The following is a 22,184-nucleotide window of genomic DNA, read 5'->3' as shown; positions in this document are numbered from 1 at the left end:
GGAAGGAGAATGACAGAAGTTTCGCCACATAAGGACACTGCCACCACCATGTTACACTGTACGAATCATGCATTTTTCTTTGCACTCCTCACCTTTGTGACACCATACAGTATTGAAGCCATTAGTTTCAAAAACATTTATATTGGTCTCATCATTCCAGAGTATAGAGTCCCAATAGTCTTCATATTTTTAACCATCGACCCTTGTAAATTGTAGGTGAATAGACTTTAGAAGAGGCTTCCTTCGTGGACAACACCCATGCATGCTATTCCTCTGCAGTGTACACTGTATTGTGTCTGGGGAAACACTCCCCTGGTTGGGTTTTCCTCTTCTTTAGCTAATTGCAGTGAACTTGCATGTCATGTCATTAGAAGACGCTCCTGTTTAGGTGTTAACTTCCATGGTCAGACAGAACATATCTGTGAGATGGTGGCAATTCCATCTTTGTTAAATTTTTGCATTCAGTAATCTGACTTACCGTATTTTCCGGCGTATAAGACGACTGGGCGTATAAGACGACCCCCCAACTTTTCCAGTTAAAATGTAAAATCTTCTTAAAAGTCGGGGGTCTTCTTATAAACCGTATGTCGTCTTATAGGGCCGGTGACTTTTGTGCCTTTTGGGGGGGAGGAGTGGGCCTGATGACGACGAGGGGGCGTCTCACAGGAAAGTGAGTATCCCCCATTACCTCATTGTATCGCTGCAGCGTGGGGTCTCTGCTGGGAGCGGCGGCTGCTGATCCTCATTGTGCCGCGTGGGTGCTGTGGGGCGGCGGCTCCTCTTCTTCAGTGTGGGGCCTCTGTGCTGCTGGGCGGCGGCTTATCTTCAGGCAGTCGGGGCTCCTCCGGTATCTCCTTAAAGCCCGGAGGCCCTGCCGGCAACTCCATCGGTGCAATGCAGTGGCCTCCGGGAACATGGCCGCTGCTCAGATTCAGATCTCGTCCCGAGATCTCGGGAGACGAGATCTGAATCTGAGCAGCGGCCATTTTCCCGGAGACAGCTCCATTGCTGCTATGCGGTGGCCTCCGGGAAAATGGCCGCTGGGGGCGGCGCATGCTCAGATTCAGATCTCTGAATCTGAGCAGCGGCCATGTTCCCGGAGGCCACTGCATTGCACCGATGGAGTTGCCGGCAGGGCCTCCGGGCTTTAAGGAGATACCGGAGGAGCCCCGACTGCCTGAAGATAAGCCGCCGCCCAGCAGCACAGAGGCCCCACACTGAAGAAGAGGAGCCGCCGCCCCACAGCACAGCCGCCGCCGCTCCCAGCAGAGACCCCACGCTGCAGTGATACAATGAGGTAATGGGGGATACTCACTTTCCTGTGAGACGCCCCCTCGTCGTCATCAGGCCCACTCCCCCCCCCACCCACCATATACACCCGGCAAGGCGATACCCGGCGTATAAGACGACCCCCGACTTTTAAGAAGATTTTCAGGGGTTAAAAAGTCGTCTTATACGCCGGAAAATACGGTAAGTAAAGGTTTGCTGATCTTTTTGTAATCCACACCTTTGTTGTGTAAAGAAATTATTTTTGTATCTGGTCTTGTGACATTTCTCTCCCCTGTGTGGTTCCATTGCTGCCAGCATGAAATGCTGAGGGGTTTTCTTTAAGTAATGCCTTTTTTAGTCAACTGTCTGCTGGACATCTGTTTAATGAATAAATGAATCTGTGGTTGAATTCTTGTCAATTAGAGTTTTGTAGTGTAAACCTTAGATCCTAAGGGTATGTGCACACATTACGGATTTGCCTGCGGATCCGCAGCGGATTAGACACTGCGGATGCGCAGCAGTTTTCCATCCGGTTTACAGTACCATGTAAACCTATGGAAAACAAAATCCGCAGTGCACATGCTGCGGAAAATACAGCTCGGACGGAAACGCTGCAGTTTATTTTCTGCAGCATGGCAATTTTGTTCGGATTCCGCAGCGTTTTACACCTGCTCCTCAATAGGAATCTGCAGGTGTTAAAATGCAGGTTAAATCCACACAAAAAATGCTGGAAATTCGCTGGTAATCCGCAGGTAAAACGCAGTGCATTTTACCTGTGGATTTTTCAAAAACTGAGCGGAAAAATCCGCACAGATATCCGCAACGTGGGCACTAAGACTTTCATCGGGGGGTGTTCATTTTTGGAACAGTGATAACAATGACAGCAGGCGGCGGCTGATGGGACTTTTACTCCCATCAGCCTACACCCGCTGCCGCTAATAACAGTGACAGCAGGAGCAGCTGATGGGAGTATTCATCACCGGCTGCCTGCAATATAAATAAATAAGTGAAAAAAACCCGGCGTGGGTTAACTTCTATTTTCTTTAAGCAGCCAGGTAAAACTACCCTCAGCTATCAGCTTCCACAAATGTGGTTATCAAGAATAGACGGGTCCCCATGCTGTTTTTTTAATTGTTTAAATAAATAATTTGAAAAAACGGTGTGGGGTTACCCCCATTTTTGACAACCAGCCTTGCTAAATCTGACAGCTGGGGACTGGTATTCTCAGGCTGGTAAGGGGCCATGGATATTGACCCCCCCTCCAGCCTAAAAATAGCAGCCCGCAGCTACCCAGAAAAGGCGCATCTATTATATTCGCCAATTCTGGCTCTTTGCCTGCCTCTTCCTACTTGCACTTGGCAAGTGGGGTTTATATTTGTGGGGTTGATGTCCCCTTTGTATTGTCTAGTGGCATCAAGCCCAGGGCTTAGTAATTGAGAGGTGTCTATAACCTATCCATTACTAATCCTATAGCTGTATTGTAAAGAAAGACACAGCCAGAATAAAGTCCTTTATTATAAATAAAACAACACAGTTTTCCATTTTTATTTAAAAATAACCAACACAGTTATTCTCACCTAATGCCTATTCTACCGAAGACCTTGTCTCCTGTAATTAAACTTAAATAAAAAACAACAATATCCCTCACCTCTCCGTCGTTCTGTGCCATGCCGTAATCCATGTCTGGGGATAAATAGTTTTCAACCTGGACGGTGCCTAGATGCGACCATCCAGACTGAGAACCACTAATGAATGAGCTGCTGCGAGCACAGTATCAGTGACTAGCGGTGACTTCATTGTCGTTACCGCCAGTCAGTGAGGCTGTGTCTTTACCATACAACTATAAGTGTAAGTGGCAAGAGCGGGCAAGAGATTGTATATGGGAGGTGAAGGAAAGATTGATGTCAAACATAACACTCAGACAGCACGCCTGCTGCCGGGGCGTTATTATGGTGCAACCCATGGAGAGAGAGATGTCCGATTTAGGGAGGTCTGTAGACGGCGGGAGCAGAAGAAGTTCAGTTTTTGAAAGGTTGCGTTTCAGATAGAGCGGACATGATGTTGGTGACTGCGAACAGACAGTCACTGGCATTCTGTAATACAGCGGGGGTAAGGTCAGGGGATAACGTGTATAGTTGTGAGTCATCAGCATAAAGATGGCAAAATCTGCTGCTGGTCTGTCCAATTGGGCCGTGTAGAGAGAGAAGAGGGCCAAGGACTAAGCCCTGAGGGACCCCAACAGTGAGAGGAAGAGGAGATGAAGTGGAGCCAGCAAACGTTACACTGAAGGAGCGGTCAGAAACGTAGAAAGAGAACCAGGAAAGGGCAGTGTCCTTTATGCCTATTGACTGGAGCATAGAGAGTAGGAGATGGTGGTCAACCGTGTCAAGAGCTGCAGAGAGTGGTCACCGTTACAATTTGCTGTCAGAAGGTCATTGGTCACCTAGATGAGTGTAGTTTCTGTCAAATGAGGTGGGCGGAAGCCGGACTGTGAAGGATCTAGGAGGGGGTAAGTGATGAGGTAACAGGTAAGGCGGGAGTAGACCAGTCGCTCCAAGAGTTTAAAGATGAAGTGGAGATTGGAGACTGGTCTGTAGTTATTTGTGCAGGATGGATCGAGAGAGATTTTTTTTAATGATGGAGTGTTTGAAAGAGGAGTGGAAAATGCCAGAGGAGATGGAGAGATTAAAGATTGTAGTTAGGTGAGTTGTGACGACAGGAGAAAGAGACTGGAGAGTAGATGTGAGGGATTGGGGTCTGTAGCGCATGTAATAGGAGGAGAAAAGGAGAGGAGCCTGGAGACTTCGTCTTGTGATGGGATCACGAGAGTGAGCCAAAGGAGATTTTGGAAGGAATTGGAGTCACAGCACTTGGTGGCTGGGAGTGGATTTCCTGATGGATATAATCTATTTTCTCTGTAAAGTGGGAGGTCAAGTCATCAGCACAAATGATTTTGATAGGGGCCTGCACTTTCAGACTGAGGAGAGGGTGAAAGGTGTCAAAAACTTTTTTTGGGTTATTAGATAGTGAGGAGATCAGAGTGAGGTAGTAGGTCTGTTTGGCGAGGTGAAGGGCAGAGTTATAGGTCCTTAACATAAATTTGTAGTGGATGAAGTCTTCTGATGTGCAAGTTTTCAACCATAGGCGTTCAGCGCTTCTAGAGCTTCGCTGGAGAAATCGAGTTTGTGATGTGAGTCAGGGCTGTTTTTTTGCTGTGTTTGGAGGTTCCGAGGGTGAGGGGTGCTACTTTGTCCAAGGTACTTCTGAAAGTGTCATTGTACACCAGTACAGCCAAATCAGTACATGAAAAAGAGGAGATTGGGGATGGTGATGAGTGTAGGGAGCCTGTAAGTGAATGAGTGTTAACAGCTTGTAAATTTCTGCAAGTGCGGTAGGTAGAAGTGTGCTGGGGTGGGCGAGGATTTGTGAGCATGAAGGAGAGAATATTGTAGTCAGAGAGGGGAAGTGGTGAGTTATCTAGGTAGGAGATTTAACAGAGCGAGACAAAGACCCAGGTCAAGGGTGTTACCATCTTTGTGTGTCTCAGAGGTTGAGAGCTGTGAGTGGCCTAGAGAAGTGGTTAGTGATAGAAGCTGGGATGCAGATGGAGAAGTGGGGCTGTAGATGGGGATGTTGAAGTCTCCCAAGATAAGGGTTGGTAGTTCTGAGGACATAAAGTGTGGCTGCCAGGCAGAGAAATGGTCAAGGAAGTGGGTAAGTGAACCTTGGGAACGGTATATGACTGCTACTCTGAGGGAGAGGCTATGGAAGAGCCTGATAGTGTGGACCTCAGAAGAAGGGAAAGAGATTGATGGAACTGGGGGGACGAACTGGAAAGTGTATTGTGTGGACAGGTCTATGCCTACTCCACCACCAAGTCTTTTTGCGGGTCTCGGGGAATGAGAGAATTGTAAGCCACCATGGGAAATGTCAGCAGGGGAGACATTGTCAGAATCCTGAATCCAGGTTTCAGTGAGGGCCAACAGATTGTGAGTTGTTGAGAAAGTAGTTGTGCAGGAAAGGAATCTTATTGCATACAGACCCTGGATTCCAGAGTGCACAATTAAAAGATAGTTTGTTGTTCTTCTGAATAAAATCAAACAAAATAAACTCCTTGAAAATCACTCCTAAAATGTTTAAAAGACCCTTCCATTTTATCGAAAAACAACTTGCTGTTCAATTGTTTGGTCTTTTAATTATTTTTCATTAGTTTCAGGTTTTCAAAAAATGCCTGGCTGTAAGCAGCCTGACAGGCCTGCATGACGTTCAACTGGAGTTTAGGCGTAAGGTTTTCCAACATGCCCCGCTCTATTGCAGAAAAAAAATGTGCCATTCTCTGAAGGTCGGCTTCCAGGTGGTCAAGGCGTCTGTGGACATCCTGGAAAAGTGTGTTAACCTGAATGAACCCACTGTCCAGTCAATCTCCAATCACCTTCTTCCCATCCTGGAAGATCGAGCTTAAGTGAATAAACTCGGGCATGACTGACCTCTCCCAGGCCCTCTGTCGCTGGCGAGAAGACTCAACAAAGGCAGTGGCAGAGGACTGGGAGAGGGGAAAACCTGATGGACCGGCTGCCTGTTCCCCAGCCTGTGAAGCCTGCCAGTTGTTGCATCGCTGGCAGATGACTGTGAGTGGTGCTGCGCCAGGTTCTGTGTGGAAAATAAATGAAAAATATTACTAAAAAAAACATTTTAGGAAGCATCAACATATCCTGTAAAACTGAACAATTCAGATGTTAGATAATTGAATACAACACAAAGATACTCACGTTCGATGAGCAACCTCAGGCCTCAGGAAATCCAGCATGCGATGGTATTTGTATTTCAATATTTTTGGAGCAGCACCACTTCAATCCTGAATCTCCTCTCTCATATCTTTATTGAAGCAATGCTTCATCAAACGCCAACGGACTTTTACTCTCTTCACTGTGAAGGGGGAAAAAAATAAATTGTGAAACAATGCACCTACATTTACAGGTCCACTGCCGCGTCAGACCACATTGCAATACTTAAAGGGCCACTGTCACCCCCCCCCCCCCAGGCGTTTTTAACTAAAAGAGCCACCTTTTGCAGCAGTAATGCTGCATTCTAACAAGGTGGCTCTTTTAGTTTTTGGTTCAAGTATTCCCAAAATAAAGCATTTTGAAACTTATCCAAAATACCTGTCTTTATCCAGGGAGATAAAAACCTAGACATCAAAGAAACACAAAAAAAATTAAGTCATAGTTTCAAAGATGAAACACTTAAACCAAAAACAATCAAGACTACTTACATGCCGTCTTTCCACCTCAGGAACTCGGGCCCGACGACCCTGGGAAAAATCATCACTCAACTGCTCTGGCTGTTGAGCACCGGAAGTGTCCTATAAAGAAAATACATGATTTTGATATATGATTTATGTGTCACATTGACAGTCAACACATACCAATCAGTATAGCAAATGTACTCACTTCATCTGTCTCTTGTCCACTCTGGGAAGTGTTCAGGTCTTTACTCGAGGACATTTTGGAATAGAAGGCTGCAAGAGAGACAGAGTATACACTGCATAACATTACAAACACAAAGAGACAGAGTACAGACTGCAGTGAAAGAGACAGACATACATTTTTATAGCTTCTAAACTCACATCCAGAGTCTTCAGATGAAATCCAGAGTCTTGGTAGCACATCCAGATTGTTGTGATGACTTCAAGAGTCTTGAGAGTACTGTAATTTGTGTCCACACCCCCTTTTTATACAGCTTCGTTTTTTGAGTGGTTGAAACCTGTTCCTGGACATGTTCAGTCTGAAGTACGCATGCGCATCGAACTCATCCATGTGCATATCCATGCATACCTGTGCGTTCCCAGAGACAGTAATGAATTGTTTTATACACACTCATCCGCATGTGTATGCCTGCGCATGTTTGACGCTTCAAAAAATGCAACATGTTGCGTTCGCCAGACACCGCAAAACGACGCACAGGGACGCATCTGTTATGATCTGGTGGCCTAGGAGCAGCATGGGACGTACTCTGGAGAAGGTGCTACCTGTACTGACCGCAGACCTTGAACTTAACACCGCAACTAGAAGTAGCCGTGGAATGTACCTATCACTCCCTAGACATCTCGACACAGCCGGAGGACTAATTACCCCAAGAGATAGAAAAGGGAAAACTATCTTGCCTCAGAGAAAATCCCCAAAGGATACACAGCCCCCCACAAATATTGACTGTGAGAGGAGAGGGAAAAAACATACACAGACTGAAATCAGAATTTAGCAAAGGAAGCCACTTCTAGCTAAATAGAAAGGATAGGACAGAGTACTATGCGGTCAGTATTAAAACACTAGAAAATATCCACCACAGAAAATACAAAATCTCCACATCTAACTAAAGATATGGAGGGTATATCTGCATCTCCAGAGATACCAGCTTGGCTAAACAAATCCTTATACTGACCAAGCTGGACAAGACAAAAACATGGAAAAGAACTGAACAATAAGGCCCACAGCATGTGGACGGCAAAAATCAAGGCCAGAACTTATCTTTGTTGAAATGAACAGCAAAGCAGGAGAGACCAGGCAGGGATGTGAATCCTCCAGGAACAATGGACAACTGGCACTGACTAAAGGGTCAAGCAAGACTAAATAGCCCAGTCAGAATTTGCAAAAAGTGGACACACCTGATGAATGCTGCAGAGACAGCAGCGCTACCACTTATAACCACCGGAGGGAGCCCAAGAGCAGAATTCACAACACGCATCCACATACATCTGCATGCAAACTGATGCCAACGCATGTACTTGCGTACACAATGTTAAAGATAGGTACTCAAGATGCATGCAGACAGTACGCAGGCCTACGCTGCGCAAAAAAAGCTAATGTGAAACCGGCCTAAGCCTTATTACCCAGGGACAGCGTTCTTAGCCCTATTACCCAGGGACAGCGCTCTTAGCCCTATTACCCAGGGACAGCGCTCTTAGCCCTATTACCCAGGGACAGCGCTCTTAGCCCTATTACCCAGGGACAACACTCTTAGCCTTATTACCCAGGCACATCTCTCTTAGCCCTATTACCCAGGCACATCTCTCTTAGCTCTATTACCCAGGGACAGCACTCTTAGCCCTATTACCCAGGGACAGCGCTCTTAGCTCTATTACCCAGGGACAACGCTCTTAGCCCTATTACCCAGGGACAGCACTCTTAGCTCTATTACCCAGGGACAGCGCTCTTAGCCCTATTACCCAGGGACAGCGCTCTTAGCCCTATTATCCAGGCACATCTCTCTTAGCCCTATTACCCAGGGACAGCTCTCTTAGCCCTATTACCCAGGGACAGCGCTCTTAGCCCTATTACCCAGGGATAGCGCTCTTAGCCCTATTACCCAGGGACAGCGCTCTTAGCCCTATTACCCAGGGACAGCTTTCTTAGGCCTATTACTCAGGGACAGCGTTCTTAGCTCTATTACCCAGGGACAGCGCTCTTAGCCCTATTACCCAGGGACAGCGCTCTTAGCCCTATTACCCAGGGACAACACTCTTAGCCTTATTACCCAGGCACATCTCTCTTAGCCCTATTACCCAGGCACATCTCTCTTAGCTCTATTACCCAGGGACAGCACTCTTAGCCCTATTACCCAGGGACAGCGCTCTTAGCTCTATTACTCAGGGACAACGCTCTTAGCCCTATTACCCAGGGACAGCACTCTTAGCTCTATTACCCAGGGACAGCGCTCTTAGCCCTATTACCCAGGGATAGCGCTCTTAGCCCTATTACCCAGGGACAGCATTCTTAGCCCTATTACCCAGGGACAGCGCTCTTAGCCCTATTACCCAGGGACAGCTTTCTTAGGCCTATTACTCAGGGACAGCGTTCTTAGCTCTATTACCCAGGCACAGCGCCCTTAGCCCTACTACCCAGGGACTGCTCTCCTAGCCCTATTACCCAGGGACAGCTTTCTTAGGCCTATTACTCAGGGACAGCGTTCTTAGCTCTATTACCCAGGGACAGCTCTCTTAGCCCTGTTACCCAGGGACAGCTCTCTTAGCCCTATTACCCAGGAGCAGCTCTCTTAGCCCTATTACCCAGGGACAACTCTCTTAGCCCTATTACCCTGGGGCCGCTTTCTTAACCCTATTACCCAGGGGCTGCTTTCTTAGCCCTAATAACCAGTGGCAGCTTTCTTAGCCCTATAACCCAGGGGCAGCTGTCATAGCCCTGCTGCCTAGGGACAGCTGTCTTATAGCCCTGCTACCTGGGGACAACTGTCTTATAGCCCTGCTACCCAGGAACAGTTGTTTTATCGACCCTGACCAGTCTGTGCATTGCAGTCCGTGCTTGTACCATGTAGCATGTGCGTCTGCATGAGCCCTTACAATGGCAAGCCACCCTTTGAAGGCAACCAAAATGTGAACGTTGCCCTATGTGAAAATGAATTTGACACCCCTTGTTTAACTAATGAGCTCCTGCTATAAATGTATATTTCTGTATTGACCTTTTGTAACTATCTTTTCATTTGCAGTGGAGTGTAATATTGTTTTATTGCATAGTAAATCAGAACATGTCACACTGTTTCACCGATTTCCTGCTACTTATCTACATACATGTTGTGTATAGTCATTGCTTCATCATTGTAAATGCTAGGATAAATTTATGCCTGTAAAAAAAGTTTTAACATGTAATGTGTCTTGTCAGTTACCTTTTCAGGAGTGGAAATATTGAGCACCCGGGGGACAAGCTCTTTAACACTACTGTACAGGTATTACCAGCAGAGGTTAGTAGAACTTATTACATACACAGATTACTAGACAGGATACACATAGAATTGAAAAAAGATACATTTCCATAAAGGTCAACCTTCCTTATACTTGAACAAAGGCAAAGAGAACCATAATATTTAGTATGAATGTTATCTGTTATGGAATTCTATATATTAAAGGGTTTGTCCCATGGCCTAAAGTAGAGGCTCGCCTATCTCCAGCCTCCAGCTTGCTGAAGAGTGAACGCTCCTGTTTGGCCGTTAAAACCAAGCAGCATCTTTGCGCTGCTGGCTTGAAGGCTGCCACCTTCCAATGCTGCTATATGAGGCTGCTTTCTCTCAGCAGTATTGCAATAGTCGCATAGGATATACTGAGACTCTGCTGTGTACATCACATAGGATGCCCTGTTACTCTGCTGTATATATATCGCATAACATACTCTGAGTCTGCTGTATACATCACAAAGGCTACATTGAGACTGCTGTAGTCATCACATAGAATATACTCAGACTGCTGTATACATCACATAGGAAACACACTGCAGTATATACAGTGTATCACATAGGATGCACCTAGACTGCTGTATACATCACAGGATGCATTGAAATTGCAGTATACATTACACAATATACTAGGACTGCTGTTTACCTCACATAGAAGACACTGCTGCTGCTGCACTCCTCACAAAGGATGCACTGCAAAAGCTTTATACATCTCAAAGGAGACCATGCGACTGCTGCATAAATCACATGGGAGACAATGTGACTGCTGCATATATCATATAGGAGACAATGTGACTGATGCATAAATCACATGAGAGACAATGTGACTGCTGCATACATCATATAGGAGACTTTGCGACTGCTGCATAAATCACATGGGAGACATTGCGAATGCTGCATAAATCACATGGGAGACAGTGTGACTGCTACATACATCATATAGGAGACAATGTGACTGATGCATAAATCACATGAGAGACTATGTGACTGCTGCATAAATCATATAGGAGACATTGCAACTGACTGCTGCATAAATCACATAGGAGACAATGTGACTGCTGCATAAATCATATAGGAGACATTTCGACTGCTGCATAAATCACATAGGAGACAATGTGACTGCTGCATACATCATATAGGAGACAATGTGACTGATGCATACATCACATAGGAGACAATGTGACTGCTGCATAAATCACATAGGAGACAATGTGACTGCTGCATACATCATATAGGAGACAATGTGACTGCTGCATAAATCACATAGGAGACAATGTGACTGCTGCATACATCATATAAGAGACAATGTGACTGCTGCATACATCACATAGGAGACAATGTGACTGCTGCATAAATCACATAGGAGACAATGTGACTGCTGCATACATCATATAGTAGACAATGTGACTGCTGCATAAATCACATAGGAGACAATGTGACTGCTGCATACATCATATAGGAGACATTGTGACTGCCGCATAAATCACATGGGAGACAATGTGACTGCTGCATACATCATATAGGAGACATTGTGACTGCCGCATAAATCACATGGGAGACAATGTGACTGCTGCATACATCATATAGGAGACATTGCGACTGCTGCATAAATCACATAGGAGACAATGTGACTGCTGCATACATCATATAGGAGACATTGTGACTGCCGCATAAATCACATGGGAGACAATGTGACTGCTGCATACATCATATAGGAGACATTGCGACTGCTGCATAAATCACATAGGAGACAATGTGACTGCTGCATACATCATATAGGAGACATTGCGACTGCTGCATAAATCACATAGGAGACAATATGACTGCTGCATAAATGACATGGGAGACAATGTGACTGCTGCATACATCATATAGGAGACATTGCGACTGCCGCATACATCATATAGGAGACATTGCGACTGCTGCATAAATCACATGGGAGACAATGTGACTGCTGCATACATCATATAGGAGACATTGTGACTGCTGCATACATCATATAGGAGACATTGCGACTGCTGCATAAATCACATAGGAGACAATCAGACTGCTGCAAAAATCACATAGGAGACAATGTGACTGCTGCATACATCATATAGGAGACATTGTGACTGCCGCATAAATCACATGGGAGACAATGTGACTGCTGCATACATCATATAGGAGACATTGTGACTGCTGCATACATCATATAGGAGACATTGCGACTGCTGCATAAATCACATAGGAGACAATGTGACTGCTGCATACATCATATAGGAGACATTGTGACTGCCGCATAAATCACATGGGAGACAATGTGACTGCTGCATACATCATATAGGAGACATTGTGACTGCTGCATACATCATATAGGAGACATTGCGACTGCTGCATAAATCACATAGGAGATAATATGACTGCTGCATAAATGACATGGGAGACAATGTGACTGCTGCATAAATCACATAGGAGACAATGTGACTGCTGCATACATCATATAGGAGACATTGCGACTGCCGCATACATCATATAGGAGACATTGCGACTGCTGCATAAATCACATGGGAGACAATGTGACTGCTGCATACATCATATAGGAGACAATGTGACTGCTGCATACATCACATAGGAGACAATGTGACTGCTGCATAAATCACATAGGAGACAATGTGACTGCTGCATACATCATATAGGAGACAATGTGACTGCCGCATAAATCACATGGGAGACAATGTGACTGCTGCATACATCATATAGGAGACATTGCGACTGCTGCATAAATCACATAGGAGACAATGTGACTGCTGCATACATCATATAGGAGACATTGCGACTGCCGCATAAATCACATGGGAGACAGTGTGGCTGCTGAATTATCACATAGGAAACTGCATCCATCACTGAAAGAAACAAGACAGGAATGCAGAGATCAATAACTCTGCCCACAGATAACCTGTCTGTCTGTTTTATCACAAGAGCCAGTGTTTCTAAGGTAATCATAAATTAAGTCAGTGGCATATGAGCTCAGGAGTCGCTACGGTGATGAAACAGGCAGAGAAAGGTGTTACCTTACAGAAGGAAGCAGCTAAGAGCCGCTGCTGTCTCATCTGTGTACTCTCATGCTTCCTCCCCTGGCCAGGAAGTGTGCTATGTGCCGAACATGAGCTAGAGAAGCTCTGCATGGTTGTACCCAGCAAATATACATAGCAGTACATAACGGGCTCATTTGTCAGATTATCATAGATTAGGAACATTTATTTAACACATCAAATTGTGGAGCGTATTAGTTTTCCAAGATCTATTGATTAAAATATACTTTGTGGCACAACCCCTTTAAATCTGCCAGAAAGAAGGCTGCTGCTTGTCAGCAATTCTCAGATTTGCCTCTCAGGGTATATGCACACAATATCTTTTACGGGTGTATTATGCCTGGAACACGCCTGAAAAGCGTTAAAAATTGGAAAACGAAATTTGCAAATGCACAGCAAAGTATAAAGGACTTGCTGTGCATATTTTCAATCGTTTTACATTTCTTTTAACGATTTCCAGATTTCAAAGGAGTGAAAAGGTTAAAAAATGTCAGCACTTTTCTTGTGGTGTCTTAGTCTTGGAAGACACTGACTCTTAACACTCAGAAATAAACCCCTCCAGCATCAGACGCCGCAAAGGATGTCTAAAAAGATGTTTCAGGAAAAGCACCGCCGGCGTCTTCCTCTATACCACCACCATGTGCAGATACCATTAGGAAAGAGTTGCCAAGCATCCTCCTTCTGTGATGTCCGTATGCCCCATTCGCCCTGTTCTGATAGGAAAACACCTTTTAAGAATCTGAAAAATGAAATCCTACTCACACATTGGTGCAATAGAATATTTTGCTCCGGTGCAGGGAGTGGGCGGCCATGTGACTGGAAGTGTATGATATGCATACTCTTGATCACATTCCAAATTCAAGTGAATTGAGTGAGTTTGCGCACGTCTTGTAGGAACATGGCTGGAAGTAGGCATATCACATAACCGCCATGTCTCACCACTGGCACTGGAGAATCCTGACATCACACGCTGTGAGGAATCACAAGTCTGCAGTCACATAGCATCACTGCAGACTTTTGTGCCAAACCTGGAAAACTCCCTTTAATGTTTGTGATCATACCGTTATTATATATAAATGTTTATATAAAGTTTAATCTCTGCGCGTGTGCACCCGGATTAGTCTGGGTGCCCATCACTAATCCCAGCACTTCGCTGTTATCATGACCACTGAGGTGTGACTGATGTCCCAGCATGTCATCTCTGTTCTCCTCCTCCCTGCACATGATGGCTTTTGATCACACCCATGTGGGCATGAAATCAGCAATGTGCTGGAATGAGGAACAGTGCTCCTGGAATAGTCCGGTAACAGCATGCCGATAACTACATCATCATCTATCTATAATGAAGACCTGATTACCAGCATTTTAGGAGGCTGAGACAGCACTCTTATTATGGGGGCAAAGTCTGACGTCAGATTCCCTATAAAGAAGATTTCAGGCAAAATGGATGCACTTTTTTTTTTTTAGGCCCGATAAGGAGCTTAAGGGTGGGGTGCAATGCGAGAAACTCACGCATCAATACCCGGCTCTGCCGCCGGCACTCAGGGCCGGAGTGTGCGGCTGTATGTATTTCTATGCATCTGAACGCACCGGTCCGAACCGCCGGCGGCAGTGCCAGGTATTGATGCCACAGACTCGCGCAACTTTCTCGCATTGCACTCACAAGTGTGACCCCGGCCTGATGGGGTGGTGCACAATGCCAGCTAAATGGTGACCGTACATGCTCCAGGCACGACTCTGACAGAAAGCTGACGGATTAAGGATCCTATTCTTCAGGTAGCGGCACTTTCAGTTTGGCGGCTGGACAGCTTTGTGACGTTATTAATCTGCAGGTTAATATTGTTTGGAGACATGGCAGGTTCCCTAAATAAGCCACATTGTTAATTTTCACATTTATCCAATGACCTTTCATGCTGCCTGTGACATTGTAGCAATTCATTTACTGATGCAGCCTGCCTGATTAACCGCTGTGTAGCACATAATGTGCCCTAGCTTTGTTTTCTTAACCTTATTTTCGAGCTGTTCCCATTTCTATATTGTGGAGCAATTCTTATGTAGCTTGTGGTTCTCCAGGTGTGGTAGAACCATATGATCCAGCATGCCCTCCGTGTAGATGACTGGTCCATTAGCTGCATTATAGCATGAGAGCACAAATAGTACTCGTTACATCTCACAATAATAGATTACAAATGCAGCTGCAGTTATTTATATTACATTGTTTTTTGTTGTTTTTTGTCTTAGAAAGTTTACAGTGTGCCACAGGACCAGATAGATGAAGACGGATTCATACAAATAGGTAAACTCTATTGTTTTGTCTGACAAATGCCTGAACACAGAACTGTCTCCGCTCTTTGCATTTTCCTTTGATCTGATTTTTGCTTCACCGTTAGCTTGTGTCTATCCACATCTGATCACCATCGTTTCCCTATAGGATAATATTAACTCATTTATAACGTCAATATTTCTTGTATATTTTTTGCATAAAGTCTCTTTTGTACAAATTCTAATTCTGAAGGTGAATAGTACCATAATCCGGTGTTTCTGGTAAATTATATGTTTGCATGTAACAGGTGTCTATGTGTGTAGGTCAAATTCGGGCATTCTTTTGGATGGGTTTGAAGCACATAGTTGATGGAGGCTGGTTTAAAGTATTTCTTAATGATTACTGTGCAGTATATATTGTGGATTAGTTTTGTTTTCTAAATCTTATTTTCTAATTGTTCCCATTTACATACATTATTATTGGGGCTTTTGGAGTCTGTAAGACAAACCTCCGACTCCTCAATTTATGAAGATTTCAGAATAATGCAATGAATACACAGGATTCGGCCGACCAGGCGCGAATAATTAGCGAAGCGTGGTTCAAATCCCACGCCAATTCTCGGCTGGACTGCGTCTGTCGCTGATTGGTCGCGCCCGGCCGGCCGTGAACAATCAGTGAAGCCAGGGCGAGCTCCAGGGTTTTGAGGGCCCCGGGCGAAAGAGTCTCACAGCCCACGTAGCATATAACACAGCCCACATAGTATATAGCACAGCCACGTAGTATATACCACAGCCACGTAGTGTATTGCACAGCTACGTAGTATATTGCACAGCCACGTAGTAAATCGCACAGCCACGTAGTAAATCGCACAGCCACGTAGTATATCGCACAGCCACGTAGTATATAGCACAGCCATATAGTATATAGCACAGCCCACGTAGTATATAGCACAGCCACATAGTGTATTGCACAGCCACATAGTATATAGCACAGCGACGTAATATATAACACAGCCCATGCAGTATATAACACCGCCTACGCTGTATATAACACAGCCCACATAGTATATAGCAATGTGGGCACTATATCCCTGTTAAAAAAAAATAATTAAAATAAAAAATAGTTATATACTCACTTTGCGGCGGCTCCCGGATCCAGCCCAGGCATTTAGCGATGCTCCTCGCGACGCTCCGTTCCCAGTAATGCCTTGCGGCAATAACTCGTGCTGATGTAGCAGTCTCGCGAGACCGCTACGTCATCTGGGCTCATTGCCGCAATGCATTCTTGGGTCCGGAGCATCGCGAGGAGCGGGAAAGGCTGCCACGGACGCCGGAAGGTGAGAATATAATGATTTTTATTTTTTTTAAATTATTTTTAACATTATATTAGCGTTATATTAGTTGGTCACACTTACAGGGTTAATGGCAGCGTTAACGGACTGCGTTACACCACGTTATGCCGCAGTGCAACGCAGTCTGTTTAATGGACTGCTAAAACGCTATGTGGGCGCTGACTGGAGGGGAGTATTGAGGGGGCACTGACTGGAGGGGAGTATGGTGGGGGCACTGACTGTAGGGGAGTATGGAGAGGGCACTGACTGTAGGGGAGTATGGAGGGGACACTGACTGGAGGGGAGTATGGAGGGGGCACTGACTGGAGGGGAGTATGGAGGAGGCACTGACTGGAGGGGAGTAGGGAGGGGGCACTGACTGGAGGGGAGTAGGGAGGGGGCACTGACTGGAGGAGATTATGGAGGGGGCACTGACTGGAGGGAAGTAGGGGGGGCACTGACTGGAGGAGAGTATGGAGGGGGCACTGACTGGAGGGGAGTATGGAGGGGGCACTGACGAGGGGAGTATGGAGGAGGCACTGACTGGAGGGGAGTAGGGAGGGGGCACTGACTGGAGGGGATTATGGAGGGGGCACTGACTGGAGGGGAGTAGGGAGGGGGCACTGACTGGAGGGGAGTAGGGAGGGGCACTGACTGGAGGGGAGTGGGGAGGGGGCACTGACTGGAGGAGAGTATGGAGGGGGCACTGTAGGGGAGTATGGTGGGTGCACTGACTGTAGGGGAGTATGGAGGGGGCACTGACTGTAGGGGAGTATGGTGGGTGCACCGACTGTAGGGGAGTATGGAGGGGGCACTGACTGTAGGGGAGTATGGAGGGGGCACTGACTGTAGGGGAGTATGGAGGGGGCACTGACTGGAGGGGATTATGGAGGGGGCACTGACTGGAGGTGAGTAGGGAGGGGGCACTGGCTGGAGGGGAGTAGGGAGGGGACACAGACTGGAGGGGAGTAGGGAGGGGGCACAGACTGGAGGGGAGTATGGAAGGGGCGCTGACTGTAGGTGATTAGGGAGGGGGCACTGGCTGGAGGGGAGTAGGGAGGGGGCACAGACTGGAGGGGAGTAGGGAGGGGACACAGACTGGAGGGGAGTAGGGAGGGGGCACAGACTGGAGGGGAGTATGGAGGGGGCGCTGACTGTAGGTGATTAGGGAGGGGGCACTGGCTGGAGGGGAGTAGGGAGGGGGCACTGGCTGGAGGGGAGTAGGGAGGGGACACAGACTGGAGGGGAGTAGGGAGGGGGCACAGACTGGAGGGGAGTATGGAGGGGGCGCTGACTGTAGGTGATTAGGGAGGGGGCACTGGCTGGAGGGGAGTAGGGAGGGGGCACAGACTGGAGGGGAGTATGGAGGGGGCGCTGACTGTAGGGGAGTATGGAGGGGGCGCTGACTGTAGGGGAGTATGGAGGGGGCGCTAACTGTAGGGGAGTATGGAGGGGCCACTGACTAGAGGGGAGTAGGGGGGCCAATTCGCGGCTGGACTGTGCCTGTCGCTGTTTGGTCGCGCCCAGCCGGCCGCGACCAATCAGCGACGAAGGATTTCCGTGACAGAGAAACAGACAGACAAACAGACGGAAGTGGACCTTAGACGATTATATATATATAGATTTCATAACTTTCCGAAATACTTATGAAAACATTTACAGCACATCCTGTATTGTACTATTGTACCCATTTTATTATATACTAGCTGAAGAGCCCGGCGTTGCCTGGGCTTAGTAAATATCTGTGGTTAGTTATAGCACCTCACTTCTCTTATTTTCCCATCACGCCTCTCATTTTCCCCATCACATCTTTCATTTTCCCCCTCACATCTCTCATTTTCTCCCTCACACCTCTCATTTTCCCCCTCACTCCTCTTATTTTCCCCCTCACTCCTCTCATTCCCCCCTAACACTTGTCATTTCGACCTCACATCTGTCATTTTCCGATCACTCCACTATTTTCCCTCACTCCTCTCATTTTGCACTCACACCTCTCATTTTCACCTCAGTATATACATGTTTGTCATCTCCCTTATATATAGTATACACCTGTATGTCATCTCCTGTATATAGTATATACCTGTATGTCATCTCCTCCTATATATAGTATATACCTGTATGTAATCTCCTCCTGTATATAGTATATACTTGTGTGTCATGTCACCTATATATAGTATATATCTGTGTGTCATCTCCTCCTGTATATAGTATATACCTGTATGTCATCTCCTCCTATACATAGCATATACCTGTATGTCATCTCCTCCTGTATATACTATATACCTGTAGGCAGGGGTGGGATTCAAATTTTTAACAACAGGTCCTCTAAGTCGCGGCAGCCGGAATTTTGGCCACGCCCATTTTCAATAACCCCGCCCATACTAATAAGCCACGCCCAGTGGCACGATTCATATTTTTTGAAGCAGTTTGTCTCCCTTAATGACAAGAATACGTTGTGACATACGGTATTAAAGTCATTCAAAGAAACAAACGACTAAAGCAAATGTACTGCACAGGACAATTCACTCGTATATCAGCTGAGAATCGCCAATGCAAGTCAATGGGTGCAAAGAAAAAAAATCCTACAGCACTCGCACCATGCGAGTGCTGTCCGATTTTTATGCACTGGCGTCCTTTGAAAAGCCGGTAATTCATGTCCGGTGTACAGTAAGATCACACGGCCTCATTCATTCCCTATGGGACTTGCGGACATGTGCGGCACTTGCAGCAACGGAAAAAAAAACACTGCTAGCAGTGTTTTTTTGTCTCACCGCAAGTGCCGCACATGTTGGCTAGTAGCCATCACTACCTGTCCCTAGTGAATCAACCACAGGGCATGCTGGGATTTGCAGTCCCTACAGTACCAACCACAGGGCATGCTGGGGATTTGCAGTTTCTACAGTACCAACCACAGGGCATGCTGGGATTTGCAGTCCCTACAGTACCAACCACAGGGCATGCTGGGATTTGCAGTCCTACATCTCCATAATTAGAACGACAGGACATGTAACCTAAACCTGTAGTTATTCTGCAGCTACAGAATAAAAAAGTCAGGGCGTGAAGGTACAAGTCCCCCTTACACAAAGGCTGGGAATGCTGGAATTTATGGTTCTACAGCAGCTCCAGAATAATAAAAACAAGCCTTGCTGGAAGGTGTACATGGGGCAGGGCGGCCACATACTGCAGAGGCCCCCTAATTGAAGCAGGACATTAACCATGTCCTGATCACTGTGATGTTCCTCTCAGCACCTCCCCCTCTGTTCACAGCCTCATGTCAGCAGCAGGGCACAGGCAGCAGCAGAGGGAATCACAGCGTGAGGCTCAGTGTGATGCTCCTTCCCTCACCGCAGAGGGCAGCATCAACAAGAACAGGGCCCCTGCTGTCAGCATAATGTTGTGCAGTCTGTAGCTGAGCGGGCCGGCCTCTCCTGCTAGCGCTGAAGCTGTCGGATATGCTGGGACCAGCAGTTACACCCCAAGCACCGCACAACTGACCTGGACACAACAATCCTCACACCATCCTCCCCCGCAGCTGGTCAGACAGAAACTGAACTTGGCGCCACAGCGAGGAGGGGGCGGGGCCTGCAGTGTGACGTGTTCCCCTTCCAGCTCCCGGCCTCCGTCCACTGCAGCATACGTGATAGCGCAGTACAGGAGCCAGAAGAGGGAGATGGGGAAGAGGGAGATAGGGAGGGCGGGTGGGTTTGGGTGGGCGCTACCCCGCATTATAAAAAAAAACAAAAAACCACACCTTGCTCAGGCGCCGCCCCTAGGCACGTGGGAAATACGGCCCTGATTACCGGAACGCTGGCAGCTAGAAATTTTAGTAAACGGCTGCCCCGTACCGGGTCGTACCGGCTGAATCCCACCCCTGCCTGTAGGTAATCTGCTCCTGTATATAGTATATACCTGTGTGTCATCTCCTCCTGTATATAGTATATACCTGTATGTCATCTCCTCCTGTATGTAGTATATACCTGTATGTCATCTCCTCCTCTATATAGTATATACCTGTGTGTCATCTCTCCTGTATATAGTATATATCTGTGTGTCATCTTTTCCTGTATATAGTATATACCTGTGTGTCATCTCCCCTGTATATAGGATGTACCTGTATGTCATCTCCTCCTGTATTAGACCTCGTTCACATGTTATTTGGTCAGTATTTTTACCTCAGTATTTGTAAGCTAAATTGGCAGCCTGATAAATCCCCAGCCAACAGGAAGCCCTCCCCCTGGCAGTATATATTAGCTCACACATACACATAATAGACAGGTCATGTGACTGACAGCTGCCGTATTTCCTATATGGTACATTTGTTGCTCTTGTAGTTTGTCTGCTTATTAATCAGATTTTTATTTTTGAAGGATAATACCAGACTTGTGTGTGTTTTAGGGCGAGTTTCGTGTGTCAAGTTGTGTGTGTTGAGTTGCGTGTGGCGACATGCATGTAGCGACTTTTGTGAGATGAGTTTTGTGTGGCGACATGCGTGTAGCTACTTTTTGTGTGTCGAGTTGCATGTGACAGGTTAGTGTAGCAAGTTGTGTGCAGCCAGTTTTGCGCATGGCGAGTTTTGCGCGTGGCGAGTTTTATGTGTGGTGCCTTTTGAGTATGTGCAAGTTTTGTGTGAGGCAACTTTTGCATGTGTTGCAACTTTTGTGCATGTGGCAATTTTTCCGCGTGTGCAAGTTTTGCGTGTGGCGAGTTTTCCATGAGGTGAGTTTTGCATGTGGAGAGTTTTGCGCGTGGCGAGTTTTGAGCGGCGACTTTTGTGTTTCGACTTTTATGTGGCGAGGTTGGTGTATGTGTGGTGAAATGTGCGCTGAGGGTGGTATATGTGTTCGAGCACGTGGTAGTGTGTGGCGCATTTTGTGTGTGTGTGTTCATATCCCCGTGGTGGTGTGGTGATTATCCCATGTCGGGGCCCCTCCTTAGCAACTGTACAGTATATACTCTTTGGCGCCATCGCTGTCATTCTTTAAGTCACCCTTGTTCACATCTGGCAGCTGTTAATTTGCCTCCAACACTTTTCCTTTCATTTTTTCCCCATTATGTAGATAGGGGCAAAATTGTTTGGTGAATTGGAAAGCGCGGGGTTAAAATTTCACCTCACAACATAGCTTTGACGCTCTTGGGGTCCAGACGTGTGACTGTGCAAAATTTTGTGCCTGTAGCTGCGACGGTTCAGATGCCAATCCCGGACATACACACATACACATACATACACACACACATTCAGCTTTATATATTAGATATATTAGGAGTCAGTCTGTCTATTTTATATTGACTGCACCAAAATGAACTCCGACTCTGACTCCACCACCCTGTTATACCGCCCGTGGTTCTTTATGTGGTGAATCTGTACAGAATTTCCCTTCTCCAGTCATTGCATAAAAACCATGGCACACATGGTTGAAATTGGATGAAATAGAAATTATCATTACAATTTTGTACCATAAATCAATAGTACAAATGAAGAAACTTTGTGAAATAGACGTAATGTACGTTTACA

The 22,184-nt window shown here is 46.4% G+C and overlaps 1 protein-coding gene across 1 annotated transcript in view; it reads left to right on the top strand.

Annotated features, from left to right (window-relative positions):
* The window catches only part of MGAT4D (MGAT4 family member D), a 261,336-nt gene that overhangs the window by 226,826 nt on the left and 12,326 nt on the right, over positions 1 to 22,184 (top strand). The window contains exons 12-13 of the mRNA XM_077279227.1: positions 9,942 to 10,020; positions 15,321 to 15,375. Coding sequence (XP_077135342.1) covers positions 9,942 to 10,020; positions 15,321 to 15,375 — 134 coding nt within the window. The remainder of the gene's footprint in view (positions 1 to 9,941; positions 10,021 to 15,320; positions 15,376 to 22,184) is intronic.

This window comes from Ranitomeya variabilis, chromosome 1 (assembly GCF_051348905.1).
Source record: "Ranitomeya variabilis isolate aRanVar5 chromosome 1, aRanVar5.hap1, whole genome shotgun sequence".
Classification (NCBI taxonomy): domain Eukaryota; kingdom Metazoa; phylum Chordata; class Amphibia; order Anura; family Dendrobatidae; genus Ranitomeya; species Ranitomeya variabilis.
The sequence above is the reverse complement of the archived record's forward strand: the minus strand, read 5'-3'. Positions and strand labels throughout refer to the sequence as shown.